Consider the following 25651-nt stretch of genomic DNA (forward strand, 5'->3'; position numbering starts at 1 on the left):
AGTAGCATTTCAAAAACCCCCCTAAAATAAACACTGCAGTTATGTTAGTTTTGAACTATCAGTTATTTTCATTTGGGGGGGAAATTTCAATGCAGATTCTGTACATTTGCAACAGCATTTGACTCTTCATCCTCAAAATTCAGCAAGGGAAAAGAAGTGCAAGTACATGCATACTTGAGGTTCTCACAAAACAATGAAAGTAATAAAAAACCTAAAAAAGAGACTAATGGACTTAATGACCTTAGAGGTATTTTTCCAACTCTAAAAAAATTCTATGATTCTATATAAAGAATTAGGGAAAAGACACACAGAGCTTTCAGTTTCCTGAAAGCAAAAATTACCCTAAAAGGCTCAAGGGCTATATTTTAACTTTTCTAATTTTTAAGCCAAAACTGAGATTAAAGAGGAATTCAGTGTTCAATCAAGACCTCACTGCAGATAAAATTTAATGTATTCCAGTGATTTTTCAGCAGCTTTTTCTCTTTGACATCTACATTCCAATGGTGTCAAAAGCAAAAACTATGCAGGAAGAAAATTAATGAGAAGTGAACAGATGCTGAGGAGGAATGAGGCAGACCAAAAATATACTTTGAATTACCACTTAAGAGTCAAACTCATGAAAAGCACAATACAACATGTACACACTTAAACACAGTTACAATGAGGTTGTTGCAGTTTAGCAATAGCATTCTCCAATTCAGTATTCCCTCTAAAAACACTTCAAGACAGACACTGCTCACTCTCTTCCCCCTCTCCCTCCTCTCTGTGGTAGGATGGAGAGGAGAATTACTTGGAGGCACAAAAGGCAAAATCCATGGGTTGATGTAAGAATCCATGGGTTGATGTAAGAAAAATTTACTGAAAACAGCAATGAGATATGAAAATGGACACAGCAAGACTAAGGACAGAGGGTAAAAGAAAATAATTGCTATTGCTGAGTGTGGCAACCCAAAACAGGACAGAGCCCAGAAGTGAGTATATGATTATGCATTTCTTCATATGGAAACTGCTGTACAAGGTTTTCAGAATTTAACTATTCAATTTGAAAGAAAACACATATTCTTTCACTAAGTATCCGTCTACTCTTTTGCTAAGATTTAAATATGTAACAGGTAGAGAAATTTGAAGGTATGAAACTATTTGTAGGTATGTGTGTATGACAGACATATACTTGCACAACTTACATATAATATACAATGTAACATAATTGTACATATAATTTTGTACTTCTAATATACACTGTACATATAATATACAATGTAACTCTATCCCTGTACCTACAGGGATTTACCTTGCTGATGACTACAGTATCAGTATTTTACAGTTCTGGTTTTTTTAAATTTAAAAAGTACCATTTCTGTACTAGCCCTGAGCCCCTTTTGGTCATGCTCAGCACAAGGCCCTTCCTTAAGGAACATGCCCTTCAGTCTGACCAAATGGATTCCACAAAATCACAAGAATTCCTGAGCATATGATCCCAGACACCAACCAGTTCTTCACAGCAGTAACCTCACTTTTCAGTCTGCAGCTCCCTGCAGATAACCTGCTCAGAGCAGCATTTGAAATATGTATACATGCAAATATACTATCCCACCTGTGTGTTCCTACAAGACTCAGGAATGTACTAAGTAGATGCTTATCTCAAAGAAGAACTTTTTGTGCAGCCAACATGGGAGGTTCAAAGATGATGCTGTTATGAGAAAAATATTAAGAAGGAAAAAGAAAAAAAAACCTTTCAGTAAAACCTCCACCCTTTAATACAGTAATTTTTTTTTTGTCCTGGTCCCCCTGTCAGATTTTCCCTCCTGTCCTTCACACTGAGGACTTAATAATAGACATTTCATCAATTAAAAATTTCCCTTTGCTTATGTCTGCCTGCCTCCTTCTCCATTCCCACATCTAGGCTTTTTGTCAAGTCCTGCTTTCTCCTCATCCTTAGTTTTAGCTATAATTGTCCACTAATGAAGTTTATTCCCACAAATATCCACAAGCAAAACTTTTATGTCCCCCAAAGTCCAGACAGTTTAAGCAGGATTCAACATCAAGTTTGTTTTTGCAGTCTTAAGAGTAGGGGAAAAATGTCCATTCTGCAGGACACATTTCCTTGGCAGAACTTCCAGCCAAAACCAAACTGGAATATTTCTAGAAAGAGACAGTAACTGTGAGAGGCAGTCACTTCCACCATGCCTACATCTACATACAATTTAAAAGATATTCTTGTTACGTTAACATCTCATAGGAAGCAGGGGAACATAAATTGTTCTCCAGAAAAGGCCTTCCAAAGAGCACAAAACACACCATATTTGTACTCTGCATATAAATAAATACATTAAACCATTAAATAATGTGGCAGATTAAAAAATGAAAGCATTCTTAGACAGTTGTGCATTTTGGGAATGGAAAGGCCTACTTGGAGGCAACGGTGTGCTGGGGCTTTTTAACAAAGCAGAGCAGGGCAGGTCATAACATCACACAGATTTGTGGGAGCAAGCATGGGAACTGCTTTTTATTCCATTTCCAGAGGGCAAAATCACTACCACCTCATCCTCTAAGTCCTAACTCCCAGCCCAAAACCTGAAACAGACTGGATTAACTAATAAAAATGCAACCAGGAGACAGTCGGGATGAATTTTTATTCTGTTCTGTGTTTTATTTTTACAGCGCCAATTTAACTCATCATTCCCTCTATACTCATTAAAATCTATTCCTGGCTTGAAATCTTTCCTATAATATCTTGTCCTTGGACATCAGCTGAGTAGGAACATCCTCTCTCATCCAAATCAATGAAGTAATTGCTTTCACTTCCCTGGAACACTTTGTTCCTATTCCACTTTTGCTTTAAGAGCTTTTCTACATGATGAAACACATTTCAATAAAAGAAGTAAAAGCAATGAAATTATTTTAAAGAAGCAGAACACTTAGTGTACAAAAATTCGTTAATTAGTATAAATGAAATTTTAACTGGATATTGGAATTGCAGAAAGAAGCTCTCTACCACTGCCTGTTACTTAAATTCTTCAAAATTTACTGTGAAAGTGATTCACCATGTAAGAACTGTGGAGTTCAGTTTTCTTCAGGGAATTAATCACTCATAATCAGACCAAATGTGTCACATTTTTGAGAATAGGGATCACAAATGCTCAACAGTGATCACTGGAAGTGATGAACAGCAAGCCCAGCATTTCATTAACACAAAGAATGTACCAAAGTGAGGGAAAAAACTCATATGCTGCCACCCAAAAGGCAGAAGAAAAAGTCTTGGAGAAATATTTCCAAACTTCTGTTCTTTATTAAGCTGCAAGCAACCACCAACAATTAATAACTTATTATAACAATTTTCTCCTTCTGCTGTAGTAAACCACATAATCTTCTCTCCTGTTCTTTGTACCTATCATCATTTTCTTTCTTTCCATATGTCCTTAAAAACGGATTAACGAGGAAAACTAGAATAGTTTGTGGACTATAAATCACCTAAACTCTTACAGCTCCTAAACTGTTCAGCTATTAGAAGAGGAAGAGCATTTTTCTTTCCTATTTGTAGCCTCTGCTCATTTATCAGCCTCTGATTCTTGTCCCTGCCTCAGGCACAGAAGTAAGAATTTCTACAGCTGGTTGAAGAAAAAAGACATTTATAGGCTGACCAGTGTTCCTGCTGCTCATGTATTTCAAAATACCAACAGGCAAATCAATAAGAATTATCTAGGTGGGATGGGGAGAGGACCTGGAAAAAGGTAAAATCCATGGGTTGAGAGATGAACAATAATATCTAAAGTAAATTAAAATGTAATAATAATGATGATGATGATCATAATAAAAATAATAGACTTGGGACAAGAATAATAAAATATGAGCATTATTCTCATTTTAAATCTGAAACATGGTATTGTACCAGCTGTTAAGAAGAAAATTAACACTATTCCAGCTGAAGCCTGGACAGCAGGCTTGTATTTATCAATAGTATTCACTGCTGGAATTTTTTTGATAATATCTGTTGTTTGAAGACAAGTTATCTGGGGATGATAAAAACATACAGTTGATTTAAATACACAACTCTTCTGTGAAACTATTTTAAAAAGTGCTCACAGAGAGTACATGACAGACTAATTGTACAAAAAGACAAAATTGTTTCACTTCCTTGCTTATTTTAAGTAATTCATGTTGATGGTTGTAAAGTACCTATAATTGCTCCACAAAGAGATCCTGTTCTAGGAAAAGCTGCATTCTCCCCTCATCAACTACTCTTGAAAAAGACATAGGAGAACTGAAGAGATCTGAAGCAAGGAAAACAAGAACTAAAGGCTGGAAGGAAAGAAAAAAGAAGGAACAACACAACCTCCCTTCCCCATAACATTCTAAGGTGTGACACTGAGGGAAGGAGGCTGAAGCTGGTTATCCCTCACAACAGTCAATGTGTGTCAGAACATAGGGCAGTCAAAAAAGGCACCAATATCTCTTTGCTGAGATAAAGAAGCCATTAATGCAGTAAATCTGAATAATTTTTTTTAACTACAGAGGAAAAAGGGGAATAGATATTGGCATCTAAAAGCCGTATCTACATTTCCTTGCACAGACATAAATAAGTTTAACCCAAAACAAGTCAAACACAACTGTCACTATTTGGTTTTGATACCATCTGAGCACATTAAGCTTTGTCATATATCACTAATGGGAGAAAAAAATCCAATTATGTGTGTTATAACTAAGAACTTTGCAAAATTTCCAAGTAACTAATTTGTTCTAGGCAGAAATATTTAATGAAAAATTAGCTTGGGGAGCAGTGATAGGAAACCACAGAAGGACATGGCAGTTCCTACCAAGGACTACCTCCCAAGGATTTCCTGCTGTAATTGAGCTCTTCTTGCAGATTTTTGTTTCTGCTAGTTTAACAATGGCATATCTTACTCTAATAATTTCCTATAATTTTCTATAACATATTTCTATAATTTAATAATTTAAAAATATTTTTAAACATGTCATTTAGCTAATTACAACACTATGCAATATTCCCTGGCATTCAGAAGTTTCTTCTCTGTGTAGCTGAATACAGGTATCTTTCCCAGGAGTCTGTATATATCCACAGAATATTTAAGAAATCTCATTCATCATTCAATTAGCCTTAAGGAAGGTACAAGGCAGCTCTGGAGCAAGGTTTCCCATATCAGCAGAGCAAATAGGATGCAATAACCACTCTGCCCAAGCAGCGCCAAGACAAGGTGACCCAAAACCAGCCTCCTGTTACGGATGTGCAGTGCATGCCATCATTTGCACTTCTCATCCCCAAACCCAAGATGTGGAATTACCCTGCACAACAAACAGAAAAATATCCAGCTACAAGTCCAAAAGTATTTAGGAGAGAAAAGCTTTCAAACACCTGTTTTTCCTCACTATTGTGACAAGGAATTTCACAGGGAAATGGTGCACTTCAACCACCTGAAAAGTAACAATGGGAACAGGATGCAATGAGAATATCAGTATTTTCACACAATTTTCCAAAACAGGTTTGTCACTGTAGTGTCTATTTAAAATGAAGTAGAATATCCATTGTGATATTTCCCTTTTTTGTGCACTTGCTTTAAACCAGGAAATATTAGAAAGAAAGCTACAACAAATATACAACCTTGCTTTAACAAAATAACCCAAACAAGCAAGCAAAAAAATCCCCCAAATTCACACACTCTAGCCTTCAAAATTTTTAAGTAACTGCTATACAGACTGGAGACCCAATTTTGTTTTCTCAGTAAATACAAAAAACCTGTTGAACATGGTAAAATTAACAAGAAACACATCTGAAGACAGTCTCTTTCTCTTCTTGTGTTTCCTCCAGGCCGAAGTCAAACAAAACCACTCTTGTAACAAAACAAAAAGATACCTGAAAGACATTCATTACCTCTTCCCTTCTTCCAAAGCACTACACCTTTCTGTGTAGGTGCAGGTACCATTTTACAGGTACACTTTTCCTCTCAGGACACGTGATGCCTCAGCTGTATCTGTGTCCCTTACCGGATCGGAAGCGCTCGTCCCTCGAGTTGGTGGATCGGGATTTCTGCTGCTTTGATACCCCAGCAGTGGCTTGGGAAGAGCCTGGGACTCTGTTCTCTGCTTGCAGGGATGGATCCACACCTGAAACACAGTTTATTTTAGTATAAACTCAGCTTTGCAAACGTAGTATCTACTCCTCATGTCTACCTTGTTTCACTATAACTGGAGCAAGACAGTACCTTTAAAAAGGGCTCATCTTCTGCCTGCATTTTAATCCAATTTAATCTATACCTATTTAACAGAGCAATACTCAGAAAAATGCTGCAATTCTCTAGTAAGACCTTTGCAGATATTAATGCAGAATCACTGTCAGCTTCAGCTGTGTAAAAGCTCCTGCTGTAATCTAGGTTGCCTGGGTGCTTCATGTACTCCTAAAATGTTGACAGACGTTCCCAGCCCCACACAAGGTAACAAAAATAATCTCCAGTTATTTTCTCTGCACCTCATTAGAGCAGGGTACTAGATAACCCAGAGCAGTTGCTTATGTTTAGCCTGCCTAATATTCAGGAAGATGATCTCAATTTTACGTTGCAGCACAACAGGAATAAAAAAATCAAAGGGCTGGACAGTAATCATTAAATATCCACTATCATTTCCCAGTCCCCAAAATGAGGAGACTCCTGCTGGCTCGTGATCCATCAAGGACTATATAAATTTGGACTAGAAACATCCATTTGCAGTTTTATTATACATCCACACTTCCAAATATAATGTAAAAACTCCAGTGCAGCTGGAAGGTTTTTTTTTACACAATCCTAACATAAATATAAATTAGTGCTGTGTTTTACAATCAACTTTCCTCAGCCATGTAAGACCTGCTGCATCAAGTTCACTGTATTTACTCAGCCCTTGTACCACACAGGGTTCAGTATATCTTTTATTTCACTCCTTCCTTCCCTTGAAGAGCTTCTGCTTTCCTACCTGCTCCCAAGTCTTTTGAAAACAACACATTCTGGAAACAAAGTGTTTGAACATCATGTTTTCAAAATGCAAATATTTACCAAAAAGCAGCTCTCACTGAACTGAAGACATCATTCCAGAGGAATCTGGGTCAGTTCCTTTGCAAGGAAAGATCTCACTTTAACAAGTAAGAAAAGATTCCTTCCTCTCCCATGGGGTTTCTGTTCCCTTTGTTACAAAGTGAGTATCAGGAAAGAAACTGGCAGCTACTAACAAATCTAGGAATTATAAGACATTTTTATGAAGACGTTTCAGTAAGATATAGTCCTTACATTAAGAGTGTAATTGGATTAAATATCCCATTTCTAACTCAACTGATGAAAAAGAACTTTCAAATATGCTATTTAAATGTAATATCCTCAGGGAAAGCGTTTTATCATCTTCATGACAAGGTAAATTACTATATACCAGCTTTCTTGGGTATCTATTAAGACTTTTGGGTGAATGCATTCCATAAACCCTTTCCCAACCCCTTTGTAGCTAACAGTGAACACCTCTGGATGTTGAGGAGGCAACCTTGAGCTGAATATGGGTTCAGGGTGTGGATGTGGGAAAAAATGAGCCTAAATAAGAGGAAAACAAAGGAACATTTAATAACTCACACAGATGTAAGTTTTAAGAAATTAGTCCGACCCCAGAGATATGCTTTCTTTTACAGTTTGTAATAAAGAACAAACACATTCTCACCTAATTTTTCCTGTTTTCCAAAAGTAAAGCTTTTTAAACACATGACAGAATATCTAACATCAACTGCATTCCCCAATGGGATAAATGGAGACAGCCTAGCAAAGAAACCAAAGTGCCCTCAGTGGAGCAGAACAGAATGTGTGTTTACTCATATACAGACCTAACACTCCTTGAAACACTTAAGGAGAATTCTGTTTGAAACAGAAAAACAAACGTAGTCTGCCAACTGAATTGATTCAACAGATCGGATAAGTGGTGAAAACACGGCAGAATTCTATTCCACATTTCACTTGAACACAAGTTTTCCATAACCACAGGTCAACAGTCCAGGGGGAGTTGTTGATCTGGAAACAATAAACAACAGCTTTAGATTCTGTTAGAAAGATCAAGTCATCTCCTTAAGCCTGAGCCAAGCAAATAGCCAAGGCAAAGGGATAACAGGATAACTACAATGGTACAAAAGAGAACAGGCAGCAGGGATGGGAGCCTCCCCTCAACTAAGACTACTTAAGAAATTCTCAGAAAACATCATATCTACATAATTTTTGTGTAATTGTGTCAAAAGAGACCTTGAGTGAAAAAGATAGCAAAAGAAAACCAGAACTTTTTTTGGTTGTGCCATTTCTTCTCCTCCAGGAGGGTTGTTAGTTGTAAGCAGAAAAAGAGATTCATGTTTCTCCCAATTCCTTACTCTTCTCATTTGCAGTCGTGTAGCAACTAGAGAGCCTTGAAACCAGGACTTGTAAGAGCTCCTTTTCCACTCTGTGATCCCCTGTGTGAGGCAAACAATCTGGACAATGAGCTGACTGGTATAACCCATCAGCAGATGCACGCAGGATGTCCTGAAGCATGTGCAAACCAAGCACTGCTGTTTGGCCACACCACTCCTGGGGGCAGGAGGAGCAGGGAAGAAGTGACCACACATAACAACAGGAGTCCATGACCAACTCCGACACCAGAACATTCTCCTTCTCTCAAGAATAAGATCAGATTTTTGTGAATCAGAGTTATTGTGATGAAGTATGTATCAGTGAATCTCCGAAGTTCCTTTTAAATCAGGATGAGGCATGAATTCCTTGGCACTGTTAGAAACCACAACTCAGTTTCTTCAGATTAAGTCTCCCTTCTTGCTTTCTCAAAGTAGGTTTCATATCACAGTGCAAAAATACCAACAATGAATGTGAAAAATGCCACTTTTTGGTAAAAATAGTAAGATAGTGCATCTGACTCTTAGGCTACATAACTATGTGCCAGTAAAATGCTGTTCCACAAGCCTGGTGAGCTTGTTAATTTATTCTCCTACTATGCAAATCACTACCTTAGCCTTCAGCAAAAGCAGATGGGTAATTAGGCGAAGTCTCCCCCTCACACCAACACCTTTACAGAAAAGACATATACTAAAGGCACTTGGTCCACTAGTCACTGCATTTTCTCAATTTTTAGCTTTCCCAAAGCTAGCAAGAATAAAGTCAACTTAAAGAGGCTGCTTGTTCCAACTAACTGAACAATTTCCTTCTACAGGATGAAATTAAAAACAGTATTTGAATTATTCCTGTATTTGTCTATCCACAAGCACTGGACAATCAAGACTAACACTGGCATTTCAAGCAATTTTCATTTATACAAAAAAAAAAAAAAAAAGAAAAAAGGTTTTACTATAAGAGCAGTGAAGAGCTGCCAGGACAAGGAAGATTCTCTGCTGGCATCACTGGGGAGGATGTGCAGCTAAAGACATTATGTGGATAGAGATGAAAATTTCAAAACATAATGTATTAAAGAGCTCTGTAGAGAGGAGAGGGGAAGAGGGAGGCCAAAGAGGAAACTGCAGACTCTTTGTACATTATCAAATCTTTCTGCAGCTATTGAACTGGGTCTGGAAATAAGAAAGGAACAAAATACAGCAGCCAGGTTCAAAGTGCAAAAAGAAAGGAAAAGGATGACAAGGCAGAAAATCCAGAAAGTGGAGGTCTGGCTCTGGGGCAGTTACTGAACATCCAGTCCTCACTCAAGTTCAATGTTACCATCCTTCACTGTCATACCACATCTCAGAACATACTACCTGCTGTACACACTTTTTTTGTTCTCAAGATCCAGTTTTGGAAGTGTTAACACCTTCTAGATTAGAGGGACTGAACAAGGGTTTACCCAATGTAATTTATTACCCAGAATATGGTATCAGAAATTCAAGAGATTAGAAATAATAATGATAACAAAAGGCATCATACACATGCATTATGTTTGACAATCTTCCATTATTCTGTAACATTCTCCTCTACTCAAGGAAGTAAATTCCAGCTCATAAGCTTCCACTTGAAGCCTGTGAAACCATTTTAAGGGCATTAACACTTTCCATTCAAGGAAGCATGAAACAGCAGCTAAGAATACAAAAGCACAGAAGACACTTGTTATAAATTCAATGAAACCAAATACAAGCCAGGATTTGGATCCAATTCAGAGAATCCAAACACTGACTAAACCATCTCAGTGAAAATACCCACAAGTAAGAGACACACTTATTTAGACACCATGACAGACTGGTAAGCAGAACACCCACAGGGCATTAGCTAGAAGTTTAATTTCTCAAAATAACAGCCCATTTTAAGCAGCAGTTCAGGAGGTGCTTCACAAGCAGCCCAGCACTCCTAATGTAAAAGGATGTGCACAGAATTGAAAAGGCACAGGAATAGCAATCTCTTGATATTTTGAGAAACTGAGCAATGAAGCTATAAACTGCTTTTTCAAACTAGCCCATGTTAGCACATTACATTTTCACATACCTCATTTAAACCAAGTACACCAAGATCCAACCAAATTAGCCAATTACAATTTGGACATCCTTTGATCATAGCCATTATGCCCATAGTATAAAGTGGGAATTTTAACTTCATAGCACCAAGAACATGTTTTCCCCTTATATTATACGAAATTATAAAGCTTTTGTAGACTGCAAGACACCAGAGTAAGTTGCACATTCCTTAAAAATGGAACTACAGGTACTAAGTGCTACAGGGGTATGGAAAACTCCCACTCTAATTGAATGGGAGGCTGATTTGTGGGTACCTCTTACCCACAAAGATGCAAAAACAAAAATCACAGTTACACAGAATTACAGAGCAACCCAAGTGGGAGGGACCTTGGTACAGCCACGAAAGAATGCATATGTATTCCTGGTAGCAGCAGAAACATTTTTCAGAGACATAAAACCATGAAAACATAAGAAAAATAGAAGTATGGGACATGCCAGCCTCAACCAAAATTAGATGAGGTTTCCTCATCAGTTTCCCTTAAAATAAAAATTTGAAAATGGTTAACAATTCAATTTTACTGGAGCAGAAGTGCTAAGGAAGACAATAAAAGAAAATAATTTTAGAGTGGAATCACTCTGACACCAGAGGAGAAATGAAGTCACTCACCAAGGTGTTCTTCTAGCACTAACTAAATCCAGTGAAATAATTTCCAGGGACTGCTCTGTAAAGCAGCACCAGGACCCTAACCTCATTTACACAGCCAAAGAGGCAACTTGAAAATAACCAGTAACACTGTAAAAACATCAGTAAGAAATCAGGATAATCATCACAAGGCAGGAGTTTTACTTGAGCTGCTAGAAAGGAAGTTTAAGACCATCACCTGCCCACCAGGACAGAATTCTCACTGTAAATGCTGCTTATTTTATTGTGTTATTTCTGAATGTTTTTACACCCCAGCTCTACCCACATTCAAAATCACCCTCTGCCATGTATCTGATGTTATCCATCACTCAGAAGCTTCACCATGCATCATGCCAGATTGCCTACAGATATAATTAATTATTTCCTCAGAGTTTTATCTGTAATTTGCATGCAGAGGTTGACTGAGGAAGCCAATTACTGACTGTTAAATTTTACTTCATTAAAATAATTAATTACTGTTTAATGCTTGCTATTACTCAACACTTGTTTTTGATTTTGCACAGTGCACTTGGTTGGATCAGTGAAAAAATAACTCATTCTAGTTGTTATTTCCATATAATTACAGAGTTCTATGGTTCCTAAGCAAAATCTTTACATTTCCACTAACTCTTCATCACTGCAGATTTTAGAATACAAAACAATCTACAGGAATGAGACTCTTGAACCACAGGATGTTCTGCTTAATTCTCCTGTTAATTGAAAATGTGCTTTGCAGCCACTTCTGTCTAGTTCTGTTCCCCAAGCCCTCTGTGGGGTTGTTTAACACTGTCTGGGTAATGATTTGACTCCCCACAGATCCAGCTGCAGCAGAACATAGCCCAAATCATTGTGGATGGTATTGAGAGAGCAGGAGTTTGCACATGATTAGTTTGTAGGCAGCAGCTGATGAGGTGTAACAGGGAAAGTTAAACTTCCAGAACCCAAACCTATGGGCATGCAAGTGCACTTTTAAGACATAAAGCTGTAGAAAGACATGATTTAGTGGTCCTGGGGACATCAAATCATAGAGGAAGAACTCAACAAATGTAAAATGCTGACATTCATCAGTCTGAAAAGACTTGATGGATACTGAACCTTATGAATCCTATCATGAACGCTGCAATTAAATTGTTAACGATGAAAAATTTCTGCAGGCTCAAAGCCTTTGGGACTCCCACACACTATTCTGAGCCATGCTGAAGCTGTGTCAATTAAGGAAATTCAAGTTAGAACTGGGTTAATGGAGCATATGTCAGGAAACTGAACCAGGCAGTTAGCTTAATGTTTTAAGCAAATTTTATCTTTTTACCAGAGCATCATTCTTTGTGCTCAGAGGCAGACAGCCTATTCATTTTTTAGCATATTAAAGCTAGATTCCTGTCAGCTTAATGCTAATCTAGGCAGAAGTGGTGAAAAAAAGATCAGGTAATCTGGTACTTCTTAGAAAATGTGGTATCAAGCAAGTAGGACAAACCACAGGATTTGCTGACTCATTAAACTACTGCTTAAGGCGATTAGGGAAAATATAGCTGAACAAGGAGAAAAATCTTTAAGCAGCTGAAAATCTAAACCTACTTTAAGGAGTATGGCAGACAAAGTACTGGAGTTGTCTAAGCTATGCTTGAGAGCTCAGTACTTGAGTATTTGTGCAAACAGCCTTGTGAGAGCGGAGAAGGAAAAAACAGAAAATAAATCCCCACTGTCAATAGAAAGGAGTGAAGGGCAGAGTAAAACAAAGATGATGAGAGATTAAACAAGAGACAGAAATCCAAAGACATCACTTTCTAGGAGACAAAGTGCATTGACAGAATATTTCTAATAATTGTGAATTCTCAGTCAAAACCATACCTCACCTGGTCTCAGAATCTTTAACTAAGCTGAGTTAGAGGACAGGGTATTTTGAATAGAAAACTGAGACAGCTCTTTCCAGAAAAATGGTGCAAGGAGGAGAAGCTGTGGCAGGTGGGGCTAGAGCTTGCTGCTGACTGTCAGTCATCCTAAAAATCCAAACTGCTTCTTTGCAAGGAACAAGCCATTTTAAAGAGATGAGTTTGGTTCTGCTTGGCCTACAGAGATTACAAATTTGCTAAGGGAAAACCTATATATATTCTTAAATAAATGCCCAAATCCAAATAAAAACCAAAACCACAAAAATTAAACATTTGCTAAGAATCCCCGATGATGAAACACCCAGTTACTTTCTGACTGTTGAACACTGTCCCAGTTTACAGTGTCTCATTATTGCTTCCACTCACCTTGGTTTTCTTATCATTTTCCCTTATCTTAAAATCTGTCAGCTATGGAAAGCTGGGGGACTATAGAATACCAAATCTCAGTGACAGCATAACAGCCCTAAACCCCGAGTGATTTCAGTGTCCTAGCATAAAACCAGATTTTATAAAGCTGGGCACTTAGGTTTTGGCTGTGGATGATGAAGTCTGATAATAACCAGCTTCAAAAGTAATAGTTTATATATTAAAAAGTCAGTACTTTGAAGAAACAGAGGGGGTGAGGGAGTGTGTGGCAATGGGGTGAGGCACAGGGCAAATGCAAAAAACAGCACATTAAAGCATGAGAGTGGGGATCACTGAGTATTTTCATGTAAGAAAGCAGCCAATTTGCTTTTAGCAATAACTTTATTCATTTCTAAAGTTATCTTAAAGTCTCAGACGCAGTTGACAAACTGAAGTTTGCTGACAAAAATGTTACCATTTAACATTTCACATAAAACTACAAAAAATTCCCATTTCAGGCTTTTTCCTTGCTCTGCACTTTTCTGTGACAGCCATTTCCCACTGCTGGTTAGATCCCATATCAAACACTATTATAATTCATCCAGTCTGTTAAGTGAGAACTTTTCCATTTTATATTTTCACAGATTTGGCACAAAGGTAACTTCCATGCAGTTTCTCACCTTGAATTAGTGGTATGTACCGTGCTAACAGCTTTGCCCTCTTCTTTTCATATCCTTTCTGAGTGATGTCTCCTAAAGAAAAGAAAAAACAAATACATGTTGTTTGGAAATTCTACATTTAAATCTTAGCATCAAGCACATTCTGTCAGCAACATATTGGTTAAAGAGTTTAACAAAGCAAACTGTGCAGGGAAAGAAACAACAACAAGAAAGGCATTAATTACATGTATCTATGCATTCAGCCTACCTCTAGCCATGCAGACCCCTTTTTACTCAGTAGATTTTACACATAAGAGTTCTAACTTTGTATTTTAAAATGATGCTCAAGTACTTTCCTTAATCCTTAAGGACTGTGGTGAATTTTTGCTTAATATTCTTAATTTCCTCAAGTATCTGCCTCACCCCTATATCAGAGAACTAACAGACACAAAGTCATTTCATTCTGCCATCCCCAACCTCCATCCAAGTGAATATTCATAATTTCAAGCTATTGAAACTCTCCCAAAACAAGCAATGGGAGTTCAAAGACATTGTTCAAAACAGGTAAGAAAAACAAATGCACATCCTGGAGTACTTCAATTATTGCAGGTATTTCAAACTACAATCTGCCAGTTTTTCTTCATAAACCCATGTAAATATTACGTATAAAATTTGGGCAGAAATTACCATTTTTCTTGAGCAGAAAAAAACCAGCAGAAAAAATGCACAGAAATGTAATTTTTGATGTATATATAGTATTATTATATCAAAATGAGAACTAGATCAAACTAAAACAAAGCACTACAAATGCCCAAGCAGATTTGTCTGCCTGGGAACATGTGGTCAAAATGACTAACTACACTTTTTACAAAAAACAGAAAAGGATCAGAAGATATCTGGTATCTCAGAAGAAGAGATGCATTACTATCAATTATGGAAGAAATAAAAACCCAATCCAACAGACAATAAGCACCAGTAAGAAGAACAGTTTTTCTTAAACCGGAAGTAACTTGGAAGACTAAAGCTCAGCAAAGTCTTTAAGGATCAAAACTGTACCTTACACAAATGTGCTGCACTGTGAGCTCAGTGAAGGCATCAATTTGCACAGCTTCATAAATGCTCCACATAATCCTTACCCCGAGCCTCTGCACAGCTCAGTCTCTGCCAGGTACAAGGTACTATACAGGTAAGCCATGATCAAAAGGCAGGGCTCAAGAGAGAGTCCTACTCAAACCAGAGTACTTCACACGCTGGCATCTTGGAAATTCTTTGATTTTGCTGGAATGCTGACTTGGAGGACTTTCCTTGAATGAGGTTAAGCAAAGGACAGAGTCAAAAGCATCTCTGTCGTTTTCTGCAGCGCTGTGGCAGGTCGAGCTGTGCTGCCCAGCCAAGCTGGGCTTTGTTCCTTCCTCCAAAGCCTGGGGGTGGGGCTCCTCCTAACAACTGTTCCCCCCTTGCCCCCAGAGCCTCAGGGGGATTCACCCATCATATGGTTTTTTTGTGATCCCTCATTTCTTCCAAAAAGAGCCACTTTGCCACATTGGTACACCGGGGCCACAGCTGCTGTCATTTAGCCTCACTCTCTCCTGAGTTACTGGATTACACAAAAGCAATCTGAGGTTCCTCGGCCTCAGCAAGGCAGCTGGGAAGCCTGCATAAAGCCAGACACTGGCCTGAGCTGTTAGAGCTCTGTTTGGAAGAGATCTTTACTTGAAATATCTGAAGTATCATAAAATATACATCATAAAATATGTCAGGTGCCAAGAAAATTAATCTAAACAGAGATGAAAGTGGTAGCATTTCTTAAAATTATCTATAAAATATATATTCTTCATTACTGGACACAAGAATCTGTAGTTACCCTGATTCTGCCCATGCATGGTTCTATTCCACCATGTTATCACTAGACCTAACAGAATATTAATGCCAAATTCACTAAATGGAACTGAGAATGGATCTGTGAGCTCCATTGTCACTTGCTAAACATAGGGAAATGGCTCCTGGTCCCCAATTTGCAGAGGTCAAGAGCAGAAATAATTCTAAATGAGCTGACTGTACATGAAACGTGGATGAACCTAATCAGCTGGATCAGCTCTGCAAGATGAAACCTTTAATAACTGCACTGTTTGGCCACTGGTGAGCACAGCCACAACTGCAGGTCCATCACCTTGGCTGCAGAAACCTTTGGCAGTTCCTTCAGGATAAAGTCACGGGCAACAACATTGGCTTTTGCCTCAGAGGTGGCTCCTGGGTGGTTTGGAAAGACAGGCAAGTTGCCAGTCTAAAACATAACTTGCATGTCATCTGTAGAAGTATTTAAAGAATATCCCTCATGTTTCTGGGATAGCTGTCACTGTATTTGAAAAGTTGGTGGAAGTGGAAGAATTGATTCAACAGACATCACTGCTAATTCTACGTCTTAAACAACCTTTTTAAAAAAGACCCTGAAGATGAACCAAAGATCAAAATACAAATCCTTTAAGAAAAACTACAGAAACATTGGAAAAGATGGGAGAAGGTTAAGGAACAAAGGCAGAAATTGAACAGTCTAAAGAAAAATGGAAATGGTTTGGGACATATTTTCTCCATATGCACACCTGTGAGCTTCAAGCTGGGACACAGACAGGTGTGCCACCAAAAGATTCTGCCCATGACAGTTCTCAATCATTTTTATTTAACACACAAGCTTTTATCACCACCTAAATCTAGGAACCAGAACAACTCCTCCAAGCCTACTACTAGTACCCATTCCAAGATTTACCTGGTACATGTTCTCTCAGACACTACACTTATGTAAATCAGGCAAAAGCCAAACTGAGAAACAGGCAACAAAGGAACTAAAGATGAAAATCATTACTTGCAATCAAAAAAAGATTTGGATCTCCAAACTATACAGCAGCCAACACTTGCTGCCATCCCTGAGATACAGGCTCTGATAATTCTGTGCCTACCACATCTGGTAGGTCGACTGATACCTTAATTTAGTTTGCATATGATGAGCTAAGTGAAGTGTGAAAACATCTTGATTGGAATCTTTCATATTACAGAAATCTCTTTAAAATGGAAATGACATCTGATCATTTCATATGGTGATGCATTTGACTAAGCCATTAGAAATTCTATTTCAAAGACCCTATTTGAAACATCCTGAGAGCATCACGATGCCTTTAAAGCAGTATTAGAAGTTTAGCACGACTTCACTGAAAATGCATGGTACTGGTAATTCCTAATTTGCAGAAGGACTTGCATCCCTTTGAGGGAATTGAAGTTATCAAAGTATAAAACTTGTCTGATGTAAAAGCGGCAGCATGGAGATACACAACTACATAGATGCAGAATTTCATTAAACCTTTGCACATACAATAGAATCACTGAAACATCAAGTTCTAGACACTAGGCAAATACTGACTAGCTAATTACATGTATCTTAATTTGACCAATATGTTAATAGCAAACATTTGGTATTCCACTCTGTTGACAATTACATAGTGAGACTATATTTTACAATACCATTAATTGCCTAATAAGTTATAGAAGGAATTATCAAAACAAAGATATTTAGGTTGACCAAGCCCTCAGGAATTTTGCAATTGACAAAGCAATCCAAACTAACATTGAGAATTAGAAAATTTGAAATTAGAATAAGAAAATTCTACTCTAATACATTTACATATCATCTTTTCACCCTGGAGTTTGAAAGCAGTTGCAGGACAAAGGCACCACTCATATTTTACACCTTTAAAAAGCCAAGGGTGGGTGAATCCTGCAGTTCAGAGAGGATGTGCAAAGTCAGTGCATTCCAGGTTATTCTGTTCCATGCAACCCATACTTGTGAAGTGTGTGTGTACCCAGGGAGAAGAGAGAGCTGCTCCTTTTAAACTCTAAAACTGCCTGGCTTAAACACTTATTGCTTCATCTGCCAGGAGTCAGCATCTGACAGCGCACAAGAAGGTTAAATAACCAGATCATAAAAGCAGCCTTAGCAGCAGTTTCTAGGCTCAGTTAAGCCAAATTAATGAATTGATCTTCCCCTGCTGCAGTAAATCCTTAAGCTTGGTCCACAGAGAGACAGGAAAAGCTCCAACTCTGCCCCTTCCCTTCCTTGCTGTTGGAGCTCCCTGCAGAACACAGACAGACTGACAGATGCCAGCTATACGTACACCTGGGGGTGAACAACATCTATCACACCAGGTACCACGTCCAGTTCTCATCAGGATGGAGATCAGTAACATTGCCAGCCCCTTCAAAAGGCTGAGGAAAGCTGCACACATGGGGAGGAAGGAATGGGAATCCTCTGGCCCATAGGGAATGTACTGTCTGCTTCACAAAAGCCCACAAAAGAAGTTGGGAAAAAACACACTAGGAGTGGTCAGGCAGATCAATGAACAGGATCTTTAAGCTTCAAGCCAAAAATTAGGGCTTGATGTTTACTTCTGAATAACTCTGACCCGTTATTTTGGTAAGATTGCAAAGTGAAAGGCTTTAGAAAGAATGCTATATAGATGCAATGTGATCCCCATCATGGAAATGCTATTTCAAAACAATCAAAATATCAGTGCACTACAGAAATGAAAACATTCAGAGTTTCTATTTGTCACTTCCTAGCTGTATCAAGGATAAAATACCAAAGTAGAATAACTGTCTGACATGTAGTAACCAATTATTATAATGAATGAGGCCAGAAATAATTATCTGAACCAAGTCATTCTATGGTCTCTCCCAAAAATTCCATGAAAACTGCCTCTAGATTTGCCTGAAGATGCAAATCTAGAAACAACCAGGCATGGAGGAATCAAACAAAAGCCTTTCTAAAACAGTTTATTTTCCTTTCACATCCTTCATAGACTCATTATATAAAGCATAGTGATTAATTAACACAATGAAGATACTTCAGACTATTAAACTGGTACGAAACTTTATGGTGTGTTTTTGGATGTCAGGAACATTGATTATTTTTTTTCCTCCCTCCACTAACATGCAAGAAGTTAAACCCATCAACCATTTTACAGCAAAAGAAAGCATTTCGTACTTACTAATTGCAAAAAGATCATATTTAAACTTTGGTAGCAATCACAAAGATTACAGCAAAGGTGCCATTTAGGCATGATGCACCACACTGAAGACTGAAGCAGACTGATTCAAAAATCCATGACCATGGAAATATCCAACTCATTTATGAGACCATGAAAATAATTTAAAAACCCACCAGCAAACTCCAAAACACTCCAAAAGCAGCACAACACTCAAAATTCAGCAAGTATGTTAAAAACATACAATGAGAAGGTGTGTAACCTACAATGTCTACTCCATACACAACTTATTTCAGTTTGTAAGCTGAAAATTTTTCAATGGATTTCTAGGTCTTGGTTTCAGATTTGGTTAGTTTACTGACATAGCATTAATATGTCCTCACATGCACTGTAAAACCATGCTTTTAGAGAAAAGATTTACAGTTAATCTTGAAATAACAGGTGAGGGGGGTGGCTACTGGGCAAAATTTTATGGTGAATGCAGACACTTCGACTTCTTAAAATAAAACATTGGCATATTTTAAAAAACCAAATTTCATCAATATTCATGTTAAAGCTACACAAAATACATAATACAATATAATTCTACTAAGAAATAAGACCTCACTGTTATATTGGGTGCACATAAATCATCTGACACGAACACAAAGAATCAGATGAATGATTCAGAGATTCTGGCTGAACTACAGAATGAAAAACTGAACTATAAAAAAAAAAAAAAAGAAACCAGCTGACTTATTCACAGGAGGAGGCAGCAAAGCAAGCCAGCTGGTGCACACAGACATCCTCTCATGGCAGGAAAAAAAATCCATCAATCCCTATTAGGACCAGAACAGTTCAGTGCTTGCACATTTGGGAAGCCCCAGCATGGGTCCCTGTGGTGGTGGTTAAACTTATTTACAATTTATTTCCAGTTGCAACACTACTCATTAAGTGTATTTTCTGATGAAATGGAGCTCTCCCTGAACAGCATGAACCAAACATTGGCAACAAAATGTTGAGCAGGGAGGTTGGACCAGATGACCCACTGTGGTCCTTTCCAACCTGGCCCATTCAATGATTCTGTGGTTTCTGCCAACTGCACCTTTTTCCTTGTTTATCTGCTAAAAAGAGCCAAAGGAAAGCCAGGTTTGGTGTCTGCAGTCTCAGATGCTCACGCCCCCAGCCAGCACCTGTTTGAGGTTGAATGTAACATGCTCATCCCAGGCTGCTGCCAAGGCAGGGGCTCAGCAGCAGAGTTTTCTATGAGCTAAGGTTTTCTAAAACCTTATTTGTGAAATGCATCTTTATCACAATAATGTACTGAACACAAGGATCATTTTAAAATTGTCTGCTGAAGAACAAAGCACGTTAGGGAGAAAACATGAATCAACTCCAGTACATACCAAACATGTTTCCAGAATGTCCCATGCAATGATACCCATAACCAAAGGCCTGAAAAATTCTCTTTTGCAGTAACATATCCTTACCAACATTAATGATTATCTGGAAGAGACAGGTTGGCAGTACTGTAAGTCACTTATTCTTTCATGAACACCTGCCTAATCTTTGCAATTGCTGTTTCCCAAAATATGCATATGGATATGGATTCTATGCTGCATCTTTTTATCCTGTATCCATGTATTTGATGGCATTGCCTCGGAATGTCCCTACCAAGCTACTTGGTTATTTACCTTTACTAATCCTACTGTAAGATAAAAAGCATTTGATTGTCAATTGAATGGGAAATATAAAGCACCTTTAACTGGACCAAACCTGAGAAATCTTCTAAAAATGCTGCCATTTGGGAGGTGATCACATTTATAGAATCAGTGAATGGTTTGGATAGAAGGGACCCTACGGCTTATCTAGTTTCAATAACCTTCTGTGGTCAGGCACACCTTACACTAAACTGGGTGATTAATTATAATTTATAGTTATTATATAATAAGTGTTCTAATACCCACAGTATTATCAAATTATTATAATTTACAATTATGATGATATAATTAATCTAATTTATAATTCCCTTTTTAAGGTCATCATTAAACTGCTTTTCAATTCATTCATTCAATTCATTCAATTCACTTCTTACCTTTCCAGCTTCCTAGTATCACATCACTAAGTCCAACACCTCTATTTTCTTCCAGGATTCACCCATGGGGAATTATTCACAGAAGATTTTGGTCCATGCAAAAAGCTCTTTTCTCAAGTCTTCCCTATTCACACAGACTGACCTCCTTCTGTCCTAGGATATGCTCATCTATTTCCTGCCAAATTACGCCTCTGGTTTTCTGGTGAGCCAATTCCTTATTTTTTGAGTCTGGTAAACAGACAGGAGACAGAAAAATTATTCAGAAAATCTGTACTAGAACAACCATGAATGTCAGACATGCAACTCACTTTATGTTTTCTTATTCTTTCTCTTATATGTGATATCTCTATGTCCATGCCATAGAGATTCATTGAGGGCTCACCTTAAGTTTGGGGTGCAGCTCCTTGAGCTCTTCCATTATAAGCAGCTTTTACCACCACAGCTCCTTAACACTGAGCACTATTAAGTAACTACAAATAATCTAATCACTTGGAATCTCTTTATTAAAATAAAAAGATTGCAAGCAATTCCCTTAAAACAATATTCATCTATGAACTTAGAAAAGGTCACTTATTTGCCTTAACAGTGAAGCCCAGTACAAAAAAACCACCAATGGAGTGCTACCCAGTACTAACACACCACACTGAGTGCCCAGAATGCAAGCTCAGACAAACTATTACTCTTACAAAGACCAATACTGGAGCACAAAAATATCAGATTTAAGCTTCTCCACTCAATCCAACAAACACCCTTGCGTGCAAGTTCTGGGAAAATCTACATGACTGCATTTATTTATTTTTCAACAAGACCCATGACTCATCCAGGGCACTGAAGAGACATTGTTCAATAAACAGAATATTGAATAGGTATCTGTTTTGTTTCTAAATTCTTTTTCCAAGATACAAAAAGCTTCAGAATGCAGGAGCTCATGAACAGGAAGGTCATGGATGAAGGCACAGATTGGCAGTACTTGGGAAGGAGAAGTCATCACCTGCTTCAACTTTTTCATCCTAAACCAGAAAATCCATCCTTGTTTATACTCAAAACAGTCTTATTCAGACATGTCACAGTATGAAAAGTCACCTAATCCTAAATTCAGATCTAGTCTGAGTGTGGATTCATTTCAAATCTCATCCAAGATCACCAGGAGCACCTCTTGCTAGTGTTGAAACCTGGTAAAGCAGCAACAACCTGTTGGATGCTTGGGACTGGATGCAGGACAGAAAGCAGGACACCCAAGGACCTGAAAATCAAAGAAAGCAAAAAAAAAAAAAAGAAAAACAAACCAAAAACCAAAACAACCAACCAAAAAATCCAAACCCAAGAAGAAACGCTACTGTTCACATGGAAGTCAGTACCTTCACAGGATCTGCTTTCACCCTGTATAAGAGTGCATTAAAAAAGTTTCAAGACACATGCGGAATCAAGCTAACTACTGTTAAGCTGGTTTTTACTCAATCTCCTGCACTTAAACTGAGGCAATGGGAATATAAAAGTCTCCACACAAGAAACTCATTAGCAATGAAACTGAGTTCAAAGCAATAGGTTTTGACACTTGTCTCCAAAAGCCCCAGCATCACTGACATTATCCTTCCAAATGCTCTGCTACAGAAGCACTTTCTCAGACAATGGAAAGGTGGTGTTAAAAAGCAGCACTCTAAACTGCAGTGGTTTATTATTTATTATTAAAAAATTAATTAAACACTAAAATGGCCAGAGCCACTTCAGCAAACCTGTAAGATTCAAGGGATTACTGCTTGCTTTTTCCATCTCTTCAGAAGTGGCTGTTTCAATTACCAAAACTTAGACAATGTCTGTGATAAGTAGAATATACCAGCATTTTTTAAATTGACACCTACATCATGTTTAAATTGTTTGAATAATTGGTTTAAACATTCCTGAGACAAAGCAGTTCTTGTTTAGGCATCTACATTACTTTAGGCTGGCATAAAGAACTCCCCACATTGCTAACACAGATCATGCAGACACTCAGAGTTCAGGATTTCAAATAGCTCTAATCAGTCCCTTCATTTTAACTGATGGTCAGACACTTTAATGGCCTTGCTGCATTTCATAAACAGCTGTGAATTTTGAAACAATTAAATTCCTGTTAATCTAATCTGTAGAAGCTGCTGATGTGGACCTGTACAAATGATGTTTCACTTGCTCTACCCATTTATCTAGACTTGGTTTCTGAAGTTCCTCAGTCTTCTCTCTCCTCAGTCTTGATTAAGACCAAGAAAAAAAATCACTTCTTTACCATGACTTTTATTAATTAATCAGCATTTTGGTTTTTACTCCTGGCAAAATTAAGACTCTCCAGCTGTCTGGTAAGAGAGCTCTAAACCCATCACTTTATATATACATATACACACACACATCTGAATGTATTTGAACTGAATTTTCCTTTCAGAAATGCAACTCCTTTCCCAAAAAAACCTGTCTGGTATGCCATTATTAACAGCTCTATTTTTCAGCCAAAAATCTGCAATTTTAGATTTTCCAATACCTCCAAACTGCAGAGCTTTTCTGATTTTTATAAATGTCTTTTTAGGATGCACCATGGTCTAGAGAAAACCACTGCATCCCAGTGATTGTATATTCTCTACAGCTGCATGGCTAAATCCTCCAGTGCTTCAGAAATGAGACATTTCCCCAGAAGTTTAGCTTCTCTTAGGACCAATGTTATTCTAGCTTTCCTTAATTATCCTGCCAACTTTTCCACTGTATATGACTTAACCCATAAACCATTAGTTTAAAACACTCTAAACCTGACACAAGTGGATAATAATCTCAAATTCCTATATATTTCTCTTAGATGCTCAAGTGCTCTTTCAGCAGCTTGACTGATTTATTCCTATATTTAGAAAGTAACTTTAATTCCAAAATTCTTAAAGATGCTTTAAACATTTAAAATTTGAAAGCTTTTATACTTGCTACAGTTTGCTGTCCCCAAGATTCTAGAAAGATCCCTGCTGGGGTTTAGATGTTTCCTTTTGTTTCTTTCTCTTTTCCCTTGTGTTGTCAGAAGACAATAATGACCAGGTACTCAGGAGAGACAGAAGAAGTTGCCAAGCTCAGGGGAGAAGGCTGTACTCCTCTAATCTGAGGGTTTCTCCAAGAGAGCTCGAGAATTGGGCTGAGAAAAAGGGGGCTGGGGCAGCTCCTAGCTCTCTCTTGTGCTCCCAGTATTTGTAGGGGAGAGAGTTATAATAATTTGGAGGGGGTGGATCGTGTTTTCCATTCCAAGGGAGGTTCCTGCTTTCCTCAGCAGACACCTGTCTTTCAAACCAAGACATCCCCAGAAGAATGAGATGGAAATCAAGAAATTCTCATGAAATCTCAAGAAAGTCTATTTATGTCAGGCTAATACAACACCACTAAAAAAAATTATCTAAGTCACTGCAGCTGGGAAAGACAAAAAAAGAAAAAGTAACTTCAAAGTCAATAACTCTGCATGCAGATTTTCTTTAGTTCTACTCATGTCAGCCTAATACAACACTACTAAAAAAATATCTAAGTCACTGCAGCTGGGAAAGAAAAAAAAAGAAAAAGTAACTTCAAAGTCAATAACTCTGCATGCAGATTTTCTTTAGGATCTTGTTACTTTCTCTGTTGTGAGCAAAAAAAAAAAAAAAAATTAATTCACCATGAAAGCCACCAGTAAAGGCCCTTCCTGCAGCAGCTGGAAATCAGCAATGTTATTAACATTGTGTCAAGATCCAGTAACATCTACTGCAAGATGAAGAGAAGGTTAAAGGCAGCAACACAACATTCTTCTGTCATATTACAGATTCTATGTTTATTTCTATCTTTATGCCTCACTTTCAATAGCCCTCAGTCAGGACTTGCTGCTCAGAATCTCTGCTAATAAACTCATGTATTCAAGGCTCTCCAGAAGCGTCATGTGAAAGTCCAGATGTCAGAAACTTTCTTGAAACACCTAAAAACCCCTGAAGATCAGTCTCAAAGGCGTAAAACCAATTCCTATAAAGATAATAACTAGATTTCCTTTAAACCCAAGTTTTCCTCAGTCTCAAAATGCAACCCATTTGCATTTAGCATAAAACACCAATTGCTAATTCCACTAAATACATATTACTTCGCTGTTACTAATAATGTCTACAAACTGACAAGGCTGCAGAAGTTACTACACGATCACCAGGTTTATCATCTGAAGGAAGTATGTCACAAAGCTTTTTTTGGGGTTTGGGTGGGGGGATGGGGTTGGGCAGGTTGCCTTTCTCTGGTCACAATTTAAAAGCATTGTGCTTATAGAAAAATCTCTATTTAAATATTAATCTGAACCATGTTTTGCTGAAGACATTTCAACTAATTACAAAAAATAGCAACATTAAGTGAACTGTCATACGGTCCTTCTCGACCAAAATTAGGTAAGGTTCTTCACACAACATCAGGTAACAATTTCACTGCAATCATCCTCCCAAATATGACACCACTGATGAGGGCCACAAAGTAAGTCCTCAAGTTCTGCAGCTCATATCTTCTCTTATGAAAGGGCATTGAGAACCTATTT

The 25651-nt window shown here is 37.9% G+C and overlaps 1 protein-coding gene across 4 annotated transcripts in view; it reads right to left on the bottom strand.

Moving 5' to 3' along the window:
• The window catches only part of DIP2A (disco interacting protein 2 homolog A), a 60603-nt gene extending 40138 nt beyond the window's left edge, over positions 1–20465 (bottom strand). For 2 of the 4 annotated variants that reach the window (XM_039728683.1, XM_039728682.1), the window contains exons 1-3: positions 20426–20447; positions 14029–14100; positions 6001–6120 (exon numbers count right to left, since the gene is read on the bottom strand). In XM_039728683.1, the coding sequence (XP_039584617.1) occupies positions 6001–6120; positions 14029–14100; positions 20426–20432 (199 nt within the window). In that variant the 5' untranslated portion in view covers positions 20433–20447. Of the gene's footprint in view, positions 1–6000; positions 6121–14028; positions 14101–20425 lie in introns of all 4 variants that reach the window. The other 2 variants (XR_005629742.1, XM_039728684.1) reach the window with 2 other exon arrangements.
• Positions 20466–25651: the final 5186 nt, after the last annotated feature.

This window comes from Passer montanus, unplaced genomic scaffold (genome assembly GCF_014805655.1).
Source record: "Passer montanus isolate IOZ18808 unplaced genomic scaffold, ASM1480565v1 scaffold66, whole genome shotgun sequence".
Lineage (NCBI taxonomy): Eukaryota > Metazoa > Chordata > Aves > Passeriformes > Passeridae > Passer > Passer montanus.